At 39.7% G+C, this 24007-nt stretch overlaps 3 protein-coding genes across 3 annotated transcripts; 2 read left to right on the top strand and 1 right to left on the bottom strand.

Annotated features, from left to right (window-relative positions):
* Positions 1–559: 559 nt before the first annotated feature.
* LOC146321583 (C-reactive protein-like) lies at positions 560–1971 on the bottom strand. Its single transcript, XM_084726822.1, has 4 exons — positions 1876–1971; positions 1560–1617; positions 1274–1376; positions 560–1180 (listed from the first exon to the last, which is right to left on the bottom strand). The coding sequence occupies exons 2-4, from the start codon at positions 1615–1617 to the stop codon at positions 670–672; spliced, it is 672 nt and encodes a 223-aa protein (XP_084582948.1). The 5' UTR covers positions 1876–1971; the 3' UTR covers positions 560–669.
* Positions 1972–4526: 2555 nt separating this feature from the next.
* On the top strand, positions 4527–9276 carry LOC146321582 (26S proteasome non-ATPase regulatory subunit 4-like). Its single transcript, XM_084726819.1, has 10 exons — positions 4527–4630; positions 5770–5910; positions 5989–6103; positions 6463–6549; positions 6874–6942; positions 7073–7288; positions 7471–7579; positions 7712–7849; positions 8663–8718; positions 8815–9276. Exons 1-10 carry the CDS (start codon positions 4605–4607, stop codon positions 8983–8985), a joined length of 1128 nt encoding a protein of 375 aa, XP_084582945.1. The 5' UTR covers positions 4527–4604; the 3' UTR covers positions 8986–9276.
* A 2617-nt stretch (positions 9277–11893) lies between these two features.
* On the top strand, positions 11894–23729 carry znf687a (zinc finger protein 687a). The gene is made up of 11 exons (XM_084726817.1): positions 11894–11954; positions 12838–14703; positions 16354–16612; positions 16713–16936; positions 17026–17210; positions 18089–18265; positions 19335–19497; positions 19596–19829; positions 19956–20068; positions 21147–21249; positions 21326–23729. Exons 2-11 carry the CDS (start codon positions 12859–12861, stop codon positions 21932–21934), a joined length of 3912 nt encoding a protein of 1303 aa, XP_084582943.1. The 5' UTR covers positions 11894–11954; positions 12838–12858; the 3' UTR covers positions 21935–23729.
* The last annotated feature ends 278 nt before the right edge of the window (positions 23730–24007 follow it).

Below are 24007 nucleotides of genomic sequence, written 5' to 3'. Positions count from 1 at the left end.
TTCAATACAGGACTGTTTCTCTTTAAATGTTTTGTCAGGGCTGAACGCAGAAAACCCAATTTCTCATTATTTGGGTGTTTGAAACAAAATGTTTGCAATTGAAAATATTTAGTTATTAACCATTATTCATTTTGACTTTAATGAATTAATTCAACCATTCAATTCAAAGATACATTTTTTAAAGAAAAAAAGTTCATTTCAATAAAAGATTATAGTTTTGGAAACTTTTAAAAGTTTATTTCACAAACTAAGAGTTTTAATCAAAAAATAGTGAAGACAGTTGCCTTGAAGTTTTCCTAAACCTTTTTTTTTTAAACTGTGTTTGTGTACATACTGTGTGTGTGTGTGTGTGTGTGTGTGTGTGTGTGTGTGTGTGTGTGTGTGTGTGTGTGTGTGTGTGTGTGTTCTACCCCTGCACAGTGCATTTAATCTATTCTATATTTGTGCATGTATATAACGTGAAGCTGAATCTCAAGGTGGTTTTGTTTTGTCATATTAATTGCTTGTTAATCTGTGACAATGGCAATAACATTCAAACAAGAAAAGATTACCAGAGCCATTTTTTAAGTGCTTGAAAAGATTTTAATCATCTCTAGAGAACATAACACGTCACTGCTTCATACAGTGAATGCTGCAAATACGGTGATGAATTCACGTTCTTGCACCTTGTTACATTACTTCAGACTCGTTCTCCACTGAAACCTGCCCGGTGATTTCAAAATCCAGGTTTGCCCAGTTGAACACATTGCCTGGGGTGAAGTGTTTGTTGTTCGCGTAGCGTTTGATTTCAGCAGCATTGAGGACATAGTCCCACATGTGGACTTTAGTGATCATGCCGATGAAAGACTGATTTGCCTCAAAACCCCCGCCATAGTTGTCCTGCTCTTGGCCCAGGATGGTGCTGGGAGATCCGGTGATGGCCCCAGTTTTGATGAACCTCTTGATGGTCGCTGTGCCGTCCACCCACAGCTGAGCCAACCCACTTTCAGAGTTCCAGGTGGCACACATGGAGTGCCAGGTGTTTGGAGCAAATGACAGAGACAGGAAGTCTGTGCCACCGTCCCGAGCATGCATCCTGATGGTGTCCACTGAATTGATCTTGAAGAGCACAAAGTCATTGCTGAAAGTGGAGGTAGCCAAAGAGAAGAGCCCGTAGTTCCTGGTGAGATCTGTCTGGAATCTGAACAGATGTGCAAGCTGTGAAAAACTGGGGCAAACAATTCATCAAACATAACTACATACAAAGAATCTGTCTGATTACACTAACAGTTACCTGAGACAGGTGGTTACAGAGCTGAATGAGGTTTGAGAAGTCAGGAGTTTCACATGATCTCTGTCAGACTCTCTGGGGAAGACGAACACTTTGCCTGACATATCTGCACAGGTGGAAAATCAAACCAGCAAAGTGTTTCAGAGGAGAGAGCGAGCACCAATATTGATTACATGAACTAAATATGCTTTGACTGAAACAACAAAAGTATTCTTCATATTATATCATTCTACTTGGTAAACACAAGACTGTGGACAAAACTCTGTGGACTGAAGAGAGGTTGACATACCTTTAGGTGCAGCCCAACATGGTGCAAACATCACCATCAAAAGTAAGAGTTTCTCCATCTGAGATTTCAAAAAGACAATATTTTAGTATCTGAGCAGTAATTTTACGGTCACACTGTAATTTACAAAGCCTTCTTACAGAGGGGATTCAATTTTGTTATTTATGTTTTTCCATCGTCATGTGACTATCACTTTCTTCACATTATGATAGTAAATTTAAACAAATTCTCAAAACACGAAGGGTCCGACATAAATAGCAAGTGACTGTGTTCGAAAATAAAGTTGAAAAACTGTTTGACACATAAGAGTATTTTTTACCTTGTGGCCTGGCTGTGTCAGCTCCTTGTCCTGGATGCCCCGATGTCTGGTTGTTGTCCCTGCGTTTTATTTGTGAGCCAAATGTTTGATTTGCCTTCATCATAAAGGACTATGGACTTTGTCAATGCCAGCTGTAAGATAAATCAAACAACCAAAGACGGTACATAGGTCTCATGCTTTACCGTAATGGTACACTTGCATGATTAATTTTAGCCGTAATGTCACAAGGACTATCACATGTGCACACCTATGGTAGCACTTTGTTCTTACAGGTGCAGGTGTCTTTTGTTTGTCTATGTTTGTCTGTACAATTAGGCAGGGCCTCTTTAGAACGATCTTATCATGCAAACATCATCTTTAAATGTTGTTGATGGTTCCTGTCTTGCTGCACGGACACCCCAGGGGCACTTTTTCTGTTTCTGTTTTTAAGGTCTGTAGACACCAGTGGTTCAAAACACAAAACAAAATCTGTGTGACCCTCACTTTTAAGAGATGGGCAGACAGAGAACTAAGGGTTATTGACCAGTTGTTTTGTCACAATGTTTTGCAGCCATTCTCATATCTCCAAGACAAATTCCTTCTACCTCAAAGTGATATGTTCCGGTATTTTCAGATTAGGCATTACATCACAAGTCATAAAGACTGGAATACAATTAAAAATGCTCCAACAAACATAGAAACTTACTTTATTAATATAATTAAACATCAGCTACCCAACAAAAAGCATGTTTCCCATATATATAGAAGTCTGTTACTGGATACACCAGACAGTACTTTTTATATCAAAAATAAATGGGAGCTGGAGTTAAATATTATAATTGGGGATGAAGAGTGGGAAACGATATGCATTGGATGTCATAAGGGTATTAATAGTAACATGTGGAAGGAGTTTGATTGGAAGATGAAGATTAGGTTTTTTAAGACACCTTCTGTGATTTCCAAATTTTTAGATAACCCAAATGCAACATACTGTTGGAGAAAATGTGGAATGGTTGGTGACCATTCGCACATATTTTGGGATTGCCCAATGATGCTTCCTTTCTGGAAGGGGGTAAAAAACGAGATAGATAAAGTTCTGGGAATCGATTTATTATTTACCCCGAGTCAGTTTCTTTTCGATTTAACTCCTAAAGACATGTACACCAAAGACCAAAAGCACCTGCTACATATACTCTTGATGACTGCTTGGAAAATGGTGACAATAAAATGGATGAATTCACAGCCACCTACAGTGGCACAGTGGCAACAGAAGTTGGGGGAGGTGTACAGAATGGAGGCTTTAACTGCTCAATTACAATTAAGGTCTGATGTCTTTTTGAGGAGGTGGCTACCCATAACAAGATACCTCTCTAACTGAGGGGAACCCCACATTGCACTGTAATATCTTAATTGTCCATTTATTTATTTATTCATTCATCTATTTTTTACTCATTATTACTATTCAACTTCTGGACCCTAACTTTAAAATGAAATTGACAGGTAAATAAATTAACATTTTAATCATGTGCACAACACTAGTACGTCTGTGTTACACTCCCAAAATGAACTTCCAAAAACATTTTTTTCTCCATTGTCCATCTTCATTTATGCAATGTTTTAAAAGCAAAACCTCCACAGTTCAACATAAGCACATTATCCTTCACAGTACATGGGTATTCAGGTAATTCATGTTTTAAATTTGTATTTATAAAAAATATGAATTAACTGAAACACTTCTATAGAGCAAATTAGTTTAACCTTACACACTGATATAAAAAAAATCAACAAGAAATATAAAATAAAAATATAAATAAAGAAAGAAATTCTGTTTAGGTGTACTACATCTGCTGAGTAAAATTTTTTTAAGTGTCTGACATGGATAGCGGAGTTGCAATTTCCAATAACTGCTCAGCATCGCATACAAGGAGGAGCCAGTATCCTACCTGTCCTGACCTTTATGACAAATTTGTTAACAACAAAAAGAAACAAGCACCACTGAAAAGAAATGCTGTCAGCAGTAGTTTTCTTATTTTCCCCAGTGAATGTGTACATTTTGAAAAGCATTGTTTTTTATGTCTGTGGGCCATCACAATATGAGCAGTTATCCTATCTTTTTTTTCCTTTGGTTTTATTTTTATTCTGTTTTTAATTTTGCTTTCAATTCAGAAAATTATTTAGCTTCAGTTTCAGTTTCCAGGGTAGGTTCATTTCGCTTTTATTAGTCCCAGTATTTTTTTTTCAGTGTTTTTATTATAATATTTCCCAGGGGCAAGATTTAAGAAGTTCAAAATAGGCATTATACTACAAACACAACACTTTGTGAAGGCAGTTGGCTCAGTCATGAAGACATCCCAGTCATAGTAAACACATGCACCAATGCTTCTTCATGGTTGCTGTGTTGACAAATCTGACCAAAGACTAAACCAGTGTCGTTTCAGTTACTTTTCTTTTGTTCTACAAACAGGTTTTTATTCTTTATTTCAGTCAGCTATAATGTTTTTCACACCTTCTTTTGGCTTTTAGTTTAGTTTTAGTTAACTACAATAACCTTTGATAAGAGTAGGCATAAAAATATGTTTCTCCCCCTTCAAGAGAACCTCGATGTTTTCAGTAATTGAAAATAAATATGTGTCTATATCGGCATCGCAAATCAGTCAGAATGAGTTGGAAAACGTCGTGCGTCCCTTTTTCGAGTTTAACTTCATTACCCATAAACCGCCACGATGACGTAGAAAACCACAGCCGTCAAGATGGTGCTTGAAAGTACTATGGTCTGGTAAGGGATTAGAATTGTTTTTAAAGTTAAAATAGTAAAGGTGAACTGAAGTTTAAATAAGCCATAATTTTATAAAGGACACTTTCGTCTTTTGACGTTGTTTTTCTGAAATGTTTGTTGTAGTTTTCTTGTTTTGTTTTTGGTTTAGGATGCTCGAGCTATTCCCTGAGTCACTCCATAACCAAACGTTAGCTTGGTTGAGCTTATAGCTAACCAACGGCTTTTTAGTCAGGTTATGTACGACTGACAAGCTATATGTTTAACGTGCTAATGGTGATCAATGTAGTATTGCTATCCTACATTTATTGAATTCAGTTGTAAAGTCCTGATTGCGCCTGGAGTTGAATAAAAAATTGCTTTGTTTAACGCGTTAGCATTAGCTAGCTAACCAAACCTAAACCTACTGTCATTGAGAAAACATGCTGTTCACTGGGGTCTATTGTTGTCTTTATTTGACCGACTTAATAAACCAAACTAACATAGTAGTTATTGTGTTATCACAAACAGTTGATATATATTCGGTTGCGGATCTGTTTTTTTTAGCAGTGCTGCAGGGCTACTGCATTATTGTTGGAGTTACTGTGTTCACTGGGGCTACAACAATCATTTTCAGTAATACCTAAGACGTTCATAGTCACTTCAGTGTTTATTTTATCGATTAAATGTCAGAAAACGGTGCCCAAACACATAATGTAGACAAATCAGGTAAAAAAAACAACAGCACGTATCAATCACATTTCAATGACAAATATATATGAAGACTATAAGATGGAATAAAAATAAAAATTGAAGTACACAAACGTAAATACAGGCAGAGGTATCAGTGAAAGAACAGTTCATAATGTTGGACAAGCTTTTTACTTTTTTGTCCTCTATAAATCTGTGTGATTTAAATAGAGAATTAAGTGCAACCTCAGGAGTTGCATTTTTGAGAGGCTTAAATCAGTTTTGCCTTTCTGGTTTATCATTTGTCAAAATTGTTGGTGTGTCACTCTCTGTTGATCAACTAATTGATGAATAAACTAATTATTTCCACCCCTCTATGTTTTATACATTGTACTTATTAGAGATGCATCAGCATGTTTTCTTACAAAATTTGATAGTGGCCTGTACCTTCAACCAATATTTCTTTTCCTTAGTGTGGACAACAGTGAGTACATGCGCAATGGAGACTTTCTGCCCACCAGACTGCAGGCTCAGCAGGATGCAGTTAATATTGTTTGTCACTCCAAGACCCGCAGCAACCCTGAAAACAACGTAGGCCTCATCACCATGGCCAAGTAAGGGACAGCATATATGAATTAGTGTACTGACATTTAATGTTAGTATAATAACACACGTGTTGTATCCCTGTGCAGCAACTGTGAGGTGCTGACCACACTGACTCCAGACACAGGCAGGATACTGTCCAAGCTGCATGCTGTGCAGCCTCGTGGAAACATCAGCTTCTGCACTGGCATCAGGGTGGCACATGTGAGTGTGTGACTTTCAGTACACCATGAGTTTTCTCCTGCTTATCCTGCAGGAGAGGAGGAACTGTGATCTGTGAAGTGAATTTTAGAAGTCAAAGGTACAAAATTACAGCAAGTCTGTTCAGAAAAGGGCAACTTTGGTTTAACTCAGCTCTGAGAGCATTCTAACGAAGAAGTGAGCCAACATACACAATTTCTAATTGGCTCATCTCACCCATCATTCATGTTATTAATTGCACTGGTGCTTTTCCAGCTATGATATGCCAAAATGTCTGACGTGAAAAGATCAGTTGTCACATAATTGTATTTTGTCAGCTCATAAAGTCTGTTTTTTTTTTCATTTTCTCTTTCTCTCTGTAGTTGGCACTGAAGCACAGACAGGGCAAAAACCACAAGATGCGCATCATTGCATTTGTTGGGAGCCCAGTGGAGGACAACGAAAAAGAGGTGAGCTAAGTCAAAGTGTTTTGCATCATATTAGCGGTTATGGTTACCCAGCAAATACTAGCTCTGTGGCTACTGATAAACAGGGAGGAGCCTTTCAAAAGTATGAAACTGTTAAGATTTTCTTTGGATAGGATGCTAGCATACTTCTCATCACATTTTTAAAGGTCCAGTGTGTATGCTTTATGGAGATCTATTGTCAGAATATGGCAGAAATGGAATATAATATTCATAACTATGTTTTCATTAGTGTATATTCATTCATAATGTGTCTGTCAGGCCTGTGATAAAACATGTAGTGTTTGTGTATTTTTATTTTCCCTGTAGCTGGTCAAAATGGCAAAGCGTCTAAAGAAGGAGAAGGTCAATGTGGATGTCATCAACTTTGGAGAGGAGGTAAATTCCCATCAAAGCTCAACGCGCACACTCTCAACCTCTTTATTACCTAATGTTGCAAATATTTTAGCTCTCTCTATGCTGTTGTCTGGTCCATGTGCATACCCCTCATTCTTTCTCACGCCTGCAGGAGATGAACACAGAGAAGCTGACAGCCTTCATCAACACACTGAATGGCAAAGAGGGCGCAGGTTCCCACCTGGTCACAGTGCCTCCAGGCCCAAGTCTGGCTGACGCCTTGCTGTCCTCACCCATCCTGGCTGGGGAGGGAGGTGCAGTGCTGGGTCTGGGTGCTAGTGACTTTGAGTTTGGAGTGGATCCCAGTGCAGACCCAGAGCTGGCCTTGGTAAGACAGCAGGGGAAAGACGATAGTTCACTGTAGCGTGTGTAGTTTTTACGATTGATTTTATATTTCTGTTCATTTTATATTTCTGTGGTGGCATGGCACTTGCTTTATTTTCAGTATTTAGAGTAATCCAGGTCTGTCATTTTTATTTTATTAGACTGTTTTTGTCCTCTTCTCTCCAGGCTCTGCGGGTGTCTATGGAGGAGCAGAGGCAACGACAGGAGGATGAAGCTCGCAGAGCCGCTGTTGCATCAGCTGCTGAAGCTGGTATTTCCTCCCCTGCTGCAGATGGTGAGAAAAATGTCCAGCAACCTGATTTGCCATCATATATGCCGATTTCTGCCCTTGCGCTTTCATTAGACACTTTGTAGCTGCCAATGTGAGTGTGTTCACGTGGCTTATTTGTCTCCCCTTCTGTTGCAGAGTCTGAAGATGCCCTGTTGAAGATGTCTGTTCCCGTCACAGACCCAGCTACACCTGCTCTACCAGACTTCAGCCGCATGACAGAGGATGAACAGATCGCCTATGCGCTGCAGATGTCCATGCAGGGAGCTGGAGCAGGTTAAACATGCATTTTGAGATTTCTGTATATCTGTGGTTAGAGAATTTATATAGAATTTTATATAGAACACAAGCTGAGATTCAGAATGCATCACATCAACAACAGAGAGCTTCACACACTTTTACTTAACAGTACATTCTGCCTCCATCAGCTCCTTTAGTTGTCAGTCTCCAGGTCTGTTTACAGTAACATAAATAATGGTTTCTTTTGCCTTTCAACAGTAAATGAGAGGTTTTTTTTTACAAGTCACTCTATCAAAGTCATATAGTCCAGTTATAGTTGCCCGTTTTATACTCAATTATTAGTCTCACTCTTGCTTATTTACTTTGCTGGCTTGTGGTTCAAGGCATATTAGAGGAGGCAGTAGAACCAGTTTTTATAGCGTGAATTTTCTGTTTGTGTTTTACTTACTATTATTTGTATTCTCAAGTATGAAAGAAGCTGTGTAGAAACTCCAGTATATCTGCCTTTTATTACTGTAGGTATGATTGACTGTAGTTTAAATATCTTAACTGCTAATTTGGATAATGATTACTTGGAGCTACTGACATAGGGGTTGTAGGTTTGTTTGAATTTGCACTCTAATAATGTTTATCATGTCAGACATTGTAGCCTGGCAAAGTAGTGAATTCAGCTTGAGAGCATAAGCATTGTGTCGCTCTTGTGACTTAAAATAACTCAATTTAGCAACAACAATAGATAAGTATCCACCAGGAGGATTTTACTGTTCAGGAACCTAAAGCTCAGGTTAAAAATGATCACAACTGTATGTCAACCCTATTTTTTATTTTCTTAAAAAAAATGTCTTGCAGAGTTTGGTGCAGAGGACATGGACACAGAAGCTGACATGGACTCCAGTAAGGCAAAGGTAAGCACAGGCCTTTATTGCTCTCACTTGTCTTTTTCATCAGATTGAAAAGTACGTGATGAATATGAGTCACAACATGTCATTTTCTCTCTCCAGGATGAAGAGGACTACGATGTTATGCAGGATCCTGAGTTTCTCCAGAGCGTCCTGGAAAACCTGCCCGGAGTCGACCCCAACAATGAGGCCATCCGTAATGCCATGGGCTCTCTGGCTTCCCAGGCGGGCTCCAAACCTGACACCAAGAAGGATGAGGAGAAAAAGAAATGAACATGCAAAGAGAGGAACTTAATATATGAGAAATAAAAAAGACCTGGGAATTGCACTGCATGTGTTATTCACAGTAACGGTGTTACTCTCTTCCACACGGGAACAATTTTGTTTATCTTTTTGTTTATGTAGCTGTGTAAACTGTTAACTTTTGCCTTTTTTTCAACTTAAGGTTAAAGACCTAATTTGAATTATTTTCTGTGTCAAGCAGTCATGCTTACTTTTGAATCTTTTGTAATATAACTACTCAATAATATGGGAAGATTTCCTCAATAAATTTACAGAATACAAGGTGGTCCTTCATCTGATGCTTGACATTTCTTTACCTTTATGTTGTTAAATTTATAGACGCATCATTTTTCAAAAGTGCATGTTGCATAGAAATCTATATACTTTGACTGCTGTTAACACAGCTAGTTACATATTCAGTGCTCAGCTAAACCTGCATTTTAAGAGGAGGAAACATCTAACCTAAAAAAGCAGGTGAACATGAGTTGACATTAGAAAACATTTTTGTGTAGGCTCTTTTCTTACAGAAAACCAGTGATGGAAAATAAAGTACATTTACTCAAGGACTGTTCTAAATGGGACAGTTGACCTCTAAAATATATATATATATATGTATATGTTGTGCTATTTATCTATCTTCCCAAAAAAAAAAAAAAAATAGGGAACACAAAATCATTACAGCATAACACCAAGTCAGTTAAGCTTCTGGGATAATAATCTGCAGTTACGAAGCATAAGCAATTGTGAATCAATTTCACTTCTGATGCAAGTAAAAGGTGGGCAGGAGAGGTAACAGTAAGACCACCCCCCAAAAAGTGAATGGTTTTGCAGGTGGTGTCCACAGACCATTTGTCTCTCTTTATCCTTCCTGACTGATTTTTCTGTGGTTTTGCATTTTGCTAGTGCCCTTCTCAATACTGGTTGTGCAAGGCAGTACCTGCAACCTGCTTTCAGGTTGCACAGGTAGTCCAGCTCCTCCAGGAGGGCAAATCCATACAAACCATCGCAAGGTTTGCTGTGTCTCCCAGCACAGTCTCAAGAGCGTGGAAGAGACACCAGGAGATGGGCCATTACACAAGGAGAGCTGAACAGGGCTGTAGAAGGGCAACAATCCAGCAGCAGGAGTGGTATCTGCTTCTTTCTGCAAAGAGGAACAGGGGGAGCACCGTAAGAGCCCTACAAAATGACCTCTAGCTGGCTACTTGTGCATCTTTCTGATCACACTGGCAGGAACAGACTCCATGAGGGTGGCAGGAGGGCCTGAGGTCCCCTACTGGGACCTGTGGTCACAGCCCAGCACTGTGCAGCTCTTCACATATGAGAGCAGGTTCACAGTGAACACATGTGACAGATGTGAAAGAGTCTGGCGAATGTTATGCTGCTGTCCAGCATGACTGGTTTGGCAGTGGGTCAGTGGTGGTCTGGGGAGGCGTATGCTTGGAGGGTCGCACAAACCTCCATGTGCTAGTCAACAGTACTCTGATAGGTACTGGGATGAAATCCTCAGACCCACTGTCAGACCATATGGTGGCGCAGCACAGTCGTCAGCCTCATGTGGACAGAGTGTATAGTTCCTGGATGATGAAGGCATTGATATCCTTAACTGTTCCACCACATATCAATCCAATTAAGAACCTCTGGGACATTACGTATCAGTGTATCCAAAGTCACCAAGTAGCACCACAGACTATGCAGGAGCATACTGATGTCCTGGTCCGGGTCTTGGAGGAGATAACTGAAGACTCCATCCACCATCTCATCAGGAGAATGCAGAGATGATGTTGAGAGTGCATACAGGCACTTGGGGGCCATACAAATTACTGTGCCATTTATCATGATGAAATTCACACAAGTTGGATCATCCTGTGTTTTCAATTTTTCACATTTTCAGTGTGATTTTGAATACAGCTCTCAGTGGGTTAATGGTTTTGCTTTACAGTGACCATTTTCTTCTTGACGAATTACACACTGAAGATATCAAAATAGCAATAAAGATTTTCAATTTGAATATTTAATTCATCAAGATTTGTGTGATTTATGTGTCGCCTTAATTTTTTGAGCAGTGTATGTTGAGTATTTCCATTTGATCCTACATTTCAGAGGAAAATATTGTACTTCCTCCTCCAGTACATTTACTCGACAGCTTTAGTTTCTAGTTACTTTTAAGATGACAATTTTACACAATGTTAATATAACAAACTTTTAAAATACAGAACATTAATAAAGACTAAACCTGTAGCGTCCAGCCTTCCAAGATCTCACCAGTAATCAAAGATTAGAGGAAAAGTCCAAAAGCTTGAAAACAATTTGTGGATCAGAACACTTGTCTTCTTTCATTTCTTATTCCCATTTCCCAGTGAAATACATAAGTTTGTATCCTCTGATAAGATAGTTTCCTTTATCATCCTCCCACTTGTTCTGATATGCACCAATACTTTTACTTTAAAACTTGAACTATATTTTGCTGCTACAACTTGTGTATTTTTACTTAAGTAGGATTTGTCATGCAGGACTTGTACTTGTAATGGAGTATTTTTACATTATTTTGTACAGTATTTTACATACGTTATTGGTTTTACTTAAGTAATGAATCTGAATAATTCTTCCACCACCACAGAAAACTCATTAAGAAGAATCTTCATTTGTGTTACTGTAATATGTCAAATGAAATTCATATTTTGAGAATTGTTTTGCAACAAGTAAGAAGTTAAAAATTATCACACAATCTTTACAAACTTAATGCCCAAACAAACAGTTTGTAAAAGATCACTGTAGACAGTAATATTCGTATTGGAAAGGTTTTTGTATTTTCTGAAATAACTTTAGTGTTTTAAATGTTTTTAACAACACTGTAAACGGGAGACCTTTAGTTCTTGCCTAGGAAGTTACTGTCGCATCAAGATGACGTAGATCTTATGCGCTCTAAAGGAAAGTCAGGAACCAACTTCGCTAACTAGCAGGTAATTCAAAATAAATACAAGCGTGAGCAAATACGAGCTTCAACTAAAGTAAACACAACACGCATTAAAGATAGTATATTAGGAGCATATTGACTGAGTTTTGTCAATTGTAGCATTTGACTACTTCAGGAAAGTTGGCTGGTGGACGTTAGCAAGGCCAGCTAGCAGTTAAATGCTAAAGTTGAGCTAATATTAGCTCTTAGCAGAATGAGCCACTTGTTGCAACATGACAGTTAAGTTAAACATGCGAAACAGCATCTTTGTCTAACTTTTTTGTTTCTTTATACTTATTTATTTTTCATCAGTAAAGTTTGCGGCAGAATAATAAAGCATCGACCATGTTTTGCTTTAACCTGACGCTCGACACTGTTGTGATACCAGCTGTCACATTTTTTATTTTAATCCGACATAAAACTAGAGCGCTGTTAGGCTGAACGATATGCAAATAATAATAATAATATAGATAATTTTGACAGATATTGCGATTGCAATGCAAGACGAACAGTTGTTTCAGCTGGAATGGTAATTTTTGCGCATCAATGTCCCTGAAAAAATATTCAGTGATGTTGATGTGATTTTTTCTGGGGTTTGTACCAAACAAGAATTTCCTCTTACATCTGGTAAATATATAATGAAATCTCCCCCTTTTTTGCATGAACATATGTGGGACATCTCTGTAGCACAATGTTTTCTTTATAATGGTATGTTGTGACACATTTTACCGTTTCCAAAAAACTGCAGCCATTTGAATATTGCATTTGGTCCTATTATGATTCCAATATTATTTTGCTTAAATGTTCAGCCTTTTTTCAACTGTGTCTACTTGTCATGACTAAATCAATGTTATATGAATTGTTCTGATTCATTTGTCTTTCCCCAATAGGTTTTGAGCCTCGTGCTGGCAATGGGGGACATGAAGACCCCAGACTTTGATGATTTGCTGGCAGCATTTGACATTCCTGACATCGATGCCAAAGAAGCCATCCAGTCAAGTCCAGAGGAGGAACGAGATAAGGCAGGGGCTCATGCAGATGAGAGAGAGAGTGGGTCTCCATGTTTTCCCTGCCCTCCTGCCACACACAGTGAGCCCCCAGTGGTCAGCGTTATTGTGAAGAACACAGTGCAGTCTGACTCTTGTGAGGAGGAGGAGGAGGAGGAGAAGTCTGTCAGGGATAAAACAAACAATCCTTCAAGCAGTGGCTTAAACTCTCAGGTTCAGGTGAAGTTTGATGACCTCACTTCACAGCTTGCTCCTAAAACACCTGCTGATGCTTCTGTGGAGCCCCAGATTGCCAATGGCTTTGAAGGATCTGTCCCCAGGGATCAGGGACAGTCCAACACAGCAGCATGGCCACAGCATTCACCATTGAGATCCTCACTGAACACTAATGAGGCTGGATCAGTCATGAACAGTTTGAATCCCCTCCTCTACCTCCAGTCTTCGACTAGTGCCGCTCCCAACTTCCCGACTCCCCTCTCACCACACCCAGTAAGCCCTCACCACTCTCCTCACTCCCCTCAGAAGGAGGAAACTTGTCTCCTCACTAATCCTTCATCCCCTTTACCACAAAACGGGAGTGTCAAGGCCGGAAATAAGCGTGTTATTCACTCAGATGAAGACGACTCAGAGCCAGACTTTGGAAGTCCACTGGTGATCCAGGAGAGCCCAGAATCTGCCATGTCCTCCCCACCTAAATTCAAACACAGAGCAAAAGTACGTCGCTCTGAGCTCTTTGGGTCTCCTGAAACCACTCCTCATCTCTCTCCTCTGGGACCTACAAAACTCCCACAAATTGAGGAAGAGCAGCAACCTGCCATTCCCAGTTCTCCCTCCCCAGCTCCCCAGCAACAGACTCCCCAGGACAGCCTCCCCTCTGCATCAGTCAAAGAGGAGAAATACCCAGAGCATGTGATTGAAGAGAGGGACTCCCCTGAGAGCCCACCACCCAGTGAGACAGGTCTGTTTGTTGCCAAGAGAAGCAGCAGCCCTGATTCAGCCCAAGCATCAGATCCAGCAAACAACCACAAGGAGGAGCTCATTGAAGAAGAAGACAGGCCAGGAGACACTGAGGAGCTGAGTGCAAAAGTGGCTGAAGATTTAAATGAGGAGAACTCTAGTGCTAGCACTGAGGATCCTGTGTCTGTCAGTGCTGCAGAGACAGTTTCACCTCCACTGCGCCCCCTTAAAGTTAAAATCAAAATGCCTACAGGCAGCATCACAAGGACCGTGAGTGGTGTTGAACCTAAAAGAAGTGGAAGAGCCACTACCAAGGGTGTGGAGAGTTCAAAACCTTCACCAGAACGTCATAACACAAGATCCAGGAGGGAGTTATCACAGCAGTCTCATATGCCTGCAGCAGCGATGCTGCAGGAAGGTGCCCGTACAGTCAAAGACACCAAACTGAAAGTTTCCCCCACTGCTGTGAGCATCACCAAAACTGCTGCCCTGCCCTCCGTTTCTGTATCCTTCACCAGAGTGAGTCCAGGTGGGATCAACTCTCGCAATTTAGGTCAGAAAAGTCTCAACAGTGGGACGACACTACCTGCACCTTCACCTCTGCTCCAGCCTCAAAGCAGCAATAAACCAGCCTCCATAGTTAACAGCACTGGGGCGATCATATCCAAGAGTCAAACCAACCTGGTAGAAGCTTTCAACAAGATCCTCAACAACAAGAACCTGCTGCCCAGCTACAAACCAGACTTGAGCTCACCACTTCCTGCAGAGTGGGGCCTTCCTCTACCTGCACAGGTAAGCTGTCATCATGTATAGTGCTGGAACAATTTGTCAACTAACTTTTCAATTAATCTGCAGTTACTTTGATAAGATAAGGTATGATGTTAATCCCCTAGGCAATTCTTGTGCCAGAGATTGCTCCAAAATTACAGTAATATTAGATATTAAGTAAAATAAAAACTATAAAGTCTATAAGGAATTATTTCCAAAAACAGTCAGCTTAATAGAATAACAATAGAAATAAGATAAATAAAAAAATAAATAAATACATAAATTAATAAAATAAAATAGACAAAGTTTTATTAGCAGTAGTATTGAAAGGTAATAAAAAGTAACACTACATGTGATTATGAACATTAAATTGTACATGATAATGATAATTAAAAGTAATATTGCACAATAACAAGACCATGAAGAGTAACTCTGGATAATGGATAAATCATCAATTCTCATTGTTTTTCTTTGTAACATATGATAGCTAATTGAATATTTTGAATTGGTATTTAGCTGCTGGTTAGAACAAACAAATAATATGAATATGTAGTCTTGGGCTCTGACAAATTGTGGTGGTCATTTTCAGTATTCTGACATTTTAGGGACAAACAACAACTTGGGGCCGCAACTAATGATTATCGTCCTTTGCTAAACCAAGCCATGTTGCTGCTGTGCCTGCATGTGTGAGACTGTTGCTAAATTTGGTTGATGCTGGACAGTATTTATGTGAGTTTTTCATAGCGCTGTAATCAAACATGGTTTAACAATAAAAAAAATGTGAAATGGTAAAACTAATCATGGGGTATTTTACAATGGTTTGTCATGACAATAGTAATCGTTTCATCCCTATTTCTGACAATTTCTTTATTAGAGATTCAGCCGTTAACGTCATATCACATCTGTGTCTGGCCCACGGCAGACTTATCAATTTCTCATGTGGCCCTGTGTGAAAAATCATTGCCCACCCCTGGTCTATAAAATGTCAAAAAATAATGAAAAGTGCTCATCACAATTTCCCAGAGCCTAAAGTGATGCTTTCAGGTTGCTTCATTTGTCCAACAAGCAGTTTAAAACTCAAAGACTCACATTTACTGTATAAATGACAAAGAAAAGCAGCAAATCCTCACATTCCAGAGGTTGGAACCAGCAGGTGTGTGTTTTTGCTTGAAAAATTACTGAATCAATTGACTGTCAAAACAGCTGATGATTTCTTCTGATTCACTAAACATTGCAGCTCTACAACAAATTGATTACATTTTCAAGAAAATAATCTGCAGCTTATTTGGTAACAGAAATAATGCAGAAATAACTTTATGAACTAAAATAAGTGACTTGTGCCACAAACCCATAGCAGAAGTCATAATGATAAGCAGCCCATCTTCATCAAAGGCAGAAGATAATTTTTTTTTCACTTATGTAAAATATTCACTAACAGGATGTGTGCGGTATAGCTCGTCTGATAATAGATTATGAACAGAGTGTCATGGGTCGAATTTTTGAAATTGTTATGTATAATGTTCCTTACAAGCTGAGTTTCTTCTCCAACTGAATCAGGCTTAAATTGGTCTTGTTAATTATAATTTCATGAGACGCCTCCTGCATTGTATCACACATCTCTGAATTGTATTAATGCATCAGTATCTAAAAATATGAATATTTGATCCCATTTAGGGTTACCGCTGTTTGGAGTGTGGTGATGCCTTTGCCCTGGAACAGAGTTTGGTGCGGCACTACGCTCGGCGCTCGCTGAGGATTGAGGTGACCTGTAATCACTGTGCCAAGCGGCTGGCCTTCTTTAACAAGTGCAGCCTGCTTTTACACGCCAGAGAGCACAAGGAGAGAGGCCTGATCATGCAGTGTTCGCACCTGGTCATGAAACCTGTACCTGTGGAGCAGATGATCGTCCAGCAGGAACCTTCGGCTGTTGGTGGTTGGTGAACATTGTTTCTGTTGCTTAATTTAGCTGTTTTTCAGGTGTGATGCTGTGTGTGATTATATTTCTCTTTGTATATTCATCCCTGATTCCTCAGGTGGTCTCTCTCCGTCTCTTCTGACGTCTTCTTCAGGACCGTCAACATCCCTTTCAGGCCAGGCCGCCTCAAACCCGGCAACTCATCCAAATAAAGCAAACTCCAGCACAAAAGCAGACGGAGTGCAGTACATCAGTAATAAATGTTCAGAGTGTCAGGCTCAGTTTGGTAGCAAAGAAGAGGTGGCTGAGCACTTCCAAGAAATCAAACCAGCACAAACCTCTGTGAGTCTTTTTAGTTTGAGATAAAAGGCATCAGTTTTCCAGTGATATGAAAATGAACTCAACTCCTTTCTTCTTCTGTGGTTCTCCAGTCATGCACAGAGTGTTCTCCTCCCATGCTCCTGCCCAACAGCTGCAGTGCAGCAGCTCATCAACGTATCCACCAAGGCTGCCCGCCACACATCTGCCCAGAGTGCGGCGGTACGGCCAAGCAGCCGTTATTTCAAACACACCTGGACGAGACCTGTTTGCACTTTGCACGCCGCATCGGTTACAGGTGGGATATCTTCCCATGTGGTTGTTCAGTTAAACGAAAATGTGCTGCACCAGTGTTAATTCTGACAAGAACTTTAAGTTGAGTTTTAGTCTGAGTCACTTGTAGTCTGTTGGAGTCATATTTTAGTCTTTTGGTTTTGTTTTGCTGAGAATGCATTACTGACACATTCTTTCATATCATGGAAGAAATGAATACAGAAATCGTAATTGATGCGCCTTTGCTGGTTATCAGACACTGATGATGTTTATGAGCTGAAAAAATAAGACTTCAGCAGTAAAACTTTAAACAAATCAGCAGTAAAAAATATGAAAAGTGTGTTGTTAAGGCAGATTTACTCTACATTGAGCTAAAATTAATACTGAATTATGTTAAATATTTGCTGTATGAGTTAGTGTCTTTGAGCTATACTAGCATTAGCATTAAATTTAGTTCTAAAAGGGAAGTTGTTACATGGAACATGTCACTGAAACAACCAACTTATATAATTGATATTTACCTTGGCAGAAATGATTTACAGGTCATCGCTCCTCTTTTCTTTCTGCCCACCTGACAGGCTGCTGGTGAAGATGAGGCACACTTTTTAACTGGCTAGATTTATGTGCTTTGATGTGGCTGATAAGTGTGATCTAACTGAGGTTTTCCTCTCAAACAGAGCCAGCTATTTTGTCTCATCTTTACTCATCAGGCAGTGATGAACAGATTTTGTTGTAACTTTTGTCACTTTTTTTTTCATTTAAGTTGTCACAATTTAATTGTGAAATAATCATCAGCATTTTCATTTTCAAAATAAACACTGTACTGTACTGTTGTTATATTCAGAAAGTGTCTATGTTTCCCTGCTTTTTTCTGACTTTTAACAATTCTTTCTGTCTCTGCAGATGCTCCAGCTGCCTGGTTGTGTTTGGAGGACTCAACTCAGTGAAGTCTCACATCCAACAGGCTCATTGTGACATGTTCCACAAATGTCCCAGCTGTCCCATGGCTTTCAAGTCTGCCCCCAGCATACAGAGCCACATCACCGCCCAACATCCAACGCTCACTGAAGGACAGACCATGTATGAATCTCTATACACACACACACACACACACACACACACACACACACACACACACACACACACACACACACACAGATATGAGGGGCCTTACAAGCCATAATTCATTCAGACCCTCTCATATAAATATATTTTCATTCTCAAACAGATACATCCTCTTTTCACTTGCTTGTATTTATACTCCTATATTGTACTTTTCAACACATGCATGTATTTTCACTTGCTTTAATATATATATTTACACCACACATGCATGTATTTTGTCTCATCTTTTTTGGTAAGTAATACTTTCACTGACACAGGAAGTTTCTCCTTAAGCAGGAAGTGTCACTCAAACCAGGAAATACATGTGCAAGACTTGCATGATTCTGAAATTAGCTTCCGATTGAGCGGTTAAGGGGAAAATTAAGGGAAGCTTAACTTCCATTGCTGAGCAACTAAGCTTCTTTTTTGCACCTCTCACTGTTGTAAAGGCCTGTTAGACATTTTAGGGAAAGCCTTGATGATGGATAAATCCCACTTTCAAATTTGTGGTCCAAGGTGGCAAAGATGTTGAAAAAAATCTTTAAAATCTCCCCTTTTTTACATTTTTACAAATAGAATAAAGGTTGCACAAATTTGAAAGTGGGTTTCAGACTGAGTTAAGGCTTTACATAAAACGTCTAGACACTTTCACAACACCAGGTGCGAAAAATGGTTGATCTGTTGCTTATCTGTCTTTCAAAATTAGTTTCAGGTTTCTGTCACATTTTGGTTAAGTTTAGGCATCAATACTGCTTTTTTAGGTTTAGGAAGAGATCATGATTTGGGTTAAATAGGCTGTTTAACACGTGTTAGCAAGGCTCTCAGGCAGAAAGACCTGTAAGCTTCTCCCATGTGCTGGTGTGAAGTATATGCATATGTGAAAGTGACAGTGCATATGTGAAAGGAGATGTGTTTGTGCGTGTGTGTGTGTGAGGGTCAGAAGGAGTTATGGCTTGTTTGGCTACTCATACTCAGATTTGATTTTCCTCATGAAAAGAAAACTTTCCCTTTTAATTAATTGACCCAGTTTTTATCCTTTTTACAGGCTGATTTATAAATGTGTCATGTGTGACACAGTTTTTACAAGCAAGCCCCTGCTGTACGTCCACTTTGACTCTCATTTAACCAATCAGAAGGTGCACGTGTTCAAATGCCCTGAGTGCACCAAGTTATTTTCTCAGAGGAATTCACTACTGGATCATGTCAAGGTATGTGCATGCTTACAGAGTGTTTATTGTAGTGCAATTAGCATTCAGGAAAAAAACAGCAACATATAATTGCACTTTTTTTGCTCTCTCTTCTTCAGACCCATAAGACTCCCACCATAAAACAAGCGATGCCTTCACCTCCAGCTGCTTCCTCTCGGCCTCGTCCAGTGTTAGAGAGCTCTGATGGGGAGGAATGGATGGAGGAAGATAAAGAAGAGAAAGTGAAGACAGAAAAGATGAAGACTCCCTCAGGGTGGAAGTGTGCACCTTGCCACGCACGCTACACAGACCGAGAAGACTACATCACCCATATGGCTGAGCAACATGGCAAGGTCTGGAAGTCCACCATCCTTCTGCTTGTCTGAGATTTATAATCTGACTAAATTAAAGTTGTTTTTAGATCCAGAAAGAGATAAATTAACAGATGTAGCCTTATGTTTTGTGCTTGTGTGGTGCAGACGCTGAAGAAGTTTCCTTGTAACAAGTGTGAGAGCTCCTTCACAACCACCTCCAGTCTGAGACGTCACATCAGAGACAAACACAAAGTCGTGAATCGTGGCTTTCGCTGCCAGTGAGTGTCCCACATCCTGCATCTCTCATCCTCATTATGATACACTAGCTGATTTTGCTGGCCGTATATTTGAAACCATGATCACTGTATTTATGTATTTAACTTTCAGAAACAGTATATTATTGTTTTGGATGTGGCAGGGAGTGAAAAGGAAAAATTCATCACAGAATTAAGGTTATTACTGCAAATGAAGCTTGTAATAGCCTGTAATGTCATAAAAGTGTTCCAAATGTTTTTGCTAATTCACATAGTTTCAGTATATAGTAATATTTTGTTTTTCTTACTGTAAAGAACAAACCATCATATGCATGAAATCTGAGGAAGTTTAGTTGTCCATGCAATCAGAACAGTGTGTTTTGTATTTGTATTTATCACAGATCCTGTAACATCCAAGATCAGTAATATACATCTCATAATCTTATCTATAATGACACACATACACGTGTTTTCAGTAATGATGTCGCTACCTTGCGGCACATTTTTCAAGCAGCAAAACCACTGACGATGTTCTGCTCAGTCTCTGATCACACCAAATTAATCCCCAACATCCGACTTGGCCTTTGACGCTGCATTGTCCACAAGTTGGTATTCGCTGGCTAATTCTCAGATCAGATAGAGACGTCCCGTTACTGAGCCGGATGTGGAGTCAAAGGTTGTGTTATTGGCTTTCACCCTAAAAAAGATGCTGACTGATTAAGCTTTGTGGATTTAAATAGCAAAATACTGCACAATCATTTTAATTTCTCATTTCTCAATGAAAAAAAATCTGGATTGTACGTGTAATTATTCTCACCTGTCACCTATTATCGCCACCTGTTCTTGATTTTCTATAAATGTAGTTTTACCCGTTACACAACTTTCTTGCAGGGTATGTGTGCCATAAATATTTGCATGTAAATTATTTAATAAAAATGTATTTTTGAGAATCAGTACAGTGTGACAAAATATAACTTTGTGATCCTCAAGTGTGTAGATATTTTCATAGACCGCTAGTTAGTAACCTCTGTTGTAAACTTCACTGCAATCAGTAAATCATTAGAGCATGTTTTTTTTAATTACAAGTTGTGTGTGTGTTCAGGCTCTGTAGTGAGAGTAAGAAAACATTCAGCAGCAGAGCGATGTTGGAGAGGCATATGCAGCTGAGGCACAGTACAGACACAGAAAACCAGGACACACCGATGGTAAGACACTCTTTTTGTATTTCTTTTAACACTTTGTACTAAGATGTTGAGGACAGCAGTTGTTTTGTGGTCACAGGGAGGTGGAGATGAGGCCGACAGCTCCTCGGAACAGGACAGCAGTTTGGGGGCTCGCCGGAGACGGAGGGGAGCTGTAAAGACCGAGCAGGACGAAGAGTCCACAGATGGGGTGAGTCCAGTGAAGAAGTCCCAGTCCTCCTCTTCTGCTCCTGCCCCCTACTCCCATCCTGAGTCTGGGTTCCGCTGTGCCCCCTGTGGCTTTACCACAGAGGACCAGGCGTCGTTCCTGGAGCATATCGGCCAGCACCGGCGAGGAGGGATGGAGGGCGGTGGCCAGCAGTGTCTACAGTGCGGCGCCTGCTTCACATCCACCTCCTCCCTGTCACGCCATCGCTTCATCAGCCACAAAGTGAGAAATGCATTCAGTGACAACCAGCAGTCCCTCAGCGTGCACGTAGCACCTTCCCCTGCTAACAGCAAGAACCATGATGAGAGGAGTTCTCTGGACGGTTCTGCACCAACATCACCTTCTCAGCTGGAGGAGGAGGACTCGCTGTCCTGTAAGGTGTGCCGCAAACAATTTGAAAAGGCATCGGATCTGAATACACACTTCAGAACTCACGGGATGGCTTTTATCAACGCAAGGAATGCAGGAAAAACAACCTGAGACGCCAAATACAAGGAGAAGAGCAGTGTGGGCAGTTGGTAAAAGAAAAAAGTGCCTTATTCATCGTCACACCTTTGCACTAATTGAACCAAAGATTGGTAGAACAGAGTTTGTATGTGAATAGATTGTAGAAAAAAAAATCAAATGTGATTTTCACTGGTCGAGATCAGCCTTTAAGGGACAATTCACCCCCAAGTCAAAAATGCGCATTTTTCCTCTTACCTTTAGTGCTGTTTATCCATCCAGACTGTTGTGGTGTGAGTTGCAGAGTTTTGGATGTATCAGCTGCAGAGATGCAAATATAATAGAAGTCAATAGACAGACATCATGACCTGGTTACTCACAATAATCCGCACACCGTGTTGCGAGCAGTTTCAGGTAGAAAGTACTTTCTTCCAACTAGAAAGAAAATCGTTTTGGTAGACTGAACTGCAGAAAGAAAATAGTTCATACATGAAACTGCTCATGATTTCTGGACAGAGACTTTGCTTTTGAGTTTTTCAAATGTTCAGTGTGCCACATAGTTCCATTATTTTGGAGAGAAGGCAGACATCTCTGCATCCAGATACATGGCATTACAGGTAAGAGGAAATATATTTATTTTTGATTTTGGGGTGAACTGTCCCTTTAACCTACTTCTGATACTCAGGATCTAATGCTGCATTTCTGTGTTCAGTGGTGATACTAATGAGATTAGAGCTACTTCCCGATCAGTGAGCAGTTAGTCCGACTAGTTCACTGTTGTGACCACGTTCACATAATAAAGATAATGATGTGCCTGTAGAGGACTTTGAATGTTAGAACCAGATCCTACTGTGATTTAGCCCAGGAACCAGACCAGTCTGCCGAGCTCATGTTTTCATTCGCTCTGGTCGATAGTCTGCCGATGCCAGGCCAACTGTGATTACGATGGCTGTCTCAATGGATGTCGACAGCCAGCGATGGAATGTTTTGATTTAAATATTTTCATCCTACTGAGGAGATTCTTGAATACAACCCAGGTGTTTTTCTGTAAAGTCCTTTTTTTCCTTTCCTTTTTTGGTGTTTTACAAATTTTTAGAAAATTGTTTGGAATATGTTAGCTCAGTTACTATTAAGTGTGTATACTTTTAACTTATTGCCAGCCGTTTTCAAAAACATACAATAATATTTCAGGTAGCGGTTGACCGGTATGAGCTAAGCGGCCAACAGCACTATGTCGTGCTGATACCCAAACAAAGAAAATACATTATTATGCATTATCATGCACATAACAATCTGACATACATTGTTATCTTAGCCAGTATCATGTTTTTTAAAATTGATTTTTATTAATTAATGAAACATAAAACACATTGGGTTATGCTGTAGATTTTAGAACATGACTGGTATTTAAGGCACAGCAGGGTACAGTATGTTCAGAAACACCTTTCAACTGCATTATTCTGTACATTTTAACATAATTTATATTTAATTCTAGCCAGTAACCGTTTTAGATTGGAGAAGTGTCTCCAAACAAACTTTTTCACCACAAGGGGGAGTACTAACATCATTCTACAGCAGCCACACTGAGGAGGCTGCATACAGATGTGTCTTGTTCGTGTGTGTGTGTGTTCGTTCATTGGCTGTGTGAGTGCAGCCTTAGGCCGATTCAGATTGTGTTAAAGTGCCAAATAATCAGCCCGTATTTATCATTACTTTTAGACAGATTCCCAACTTTAAATGGCTCCCATTGGCTTCTAATCATTTTTACTGCGTCTATGTGAAGTAATTTACTGAGACTTGAACTTTGCCTAAAAAGTCCATCGACACATCAGATTTCATTTTTGTGTCTTCAATTCAAAAATAACTGAAAGTATTCATTACATCACTTTAATATTGTGATACTTTGATTAAGTAACTGATTACATTTTCTAACAGGTAACTGTTATCTGTATCAGAATACATTTTTGAAGTAACGTTCCCAGTCCTGCTTTCAAAGATACAGACTTAATTTGTCTCAGACTGCTGGATCTTCATATTAGCTTCAGCTGAAGTTGGGAATTTACTTTTTTTCCCCCCATTACATCGTCTCCTCACTGCCAGTATGATGAG

This window comes from Lutjanus erythropterus, chromosome 9 (genome assembly GCF_056507025.1).
Source record: "Lutjanus erythropterus isolate fLutEry1 chromosome 9, fLutEry1.hap2, whole genome shotgun sequence".
In the NCBI taxonomy this organism is placed as follows: Eukaryota; Metazoa; Chordata; class Actinopteri; order Lutjaniformes; family Lutjanidae; genus Lutjanus; species Lutjanus erythropterus.
This window is presented reverse-complemented; position numbering and strand designations above follow the sequence as displayed.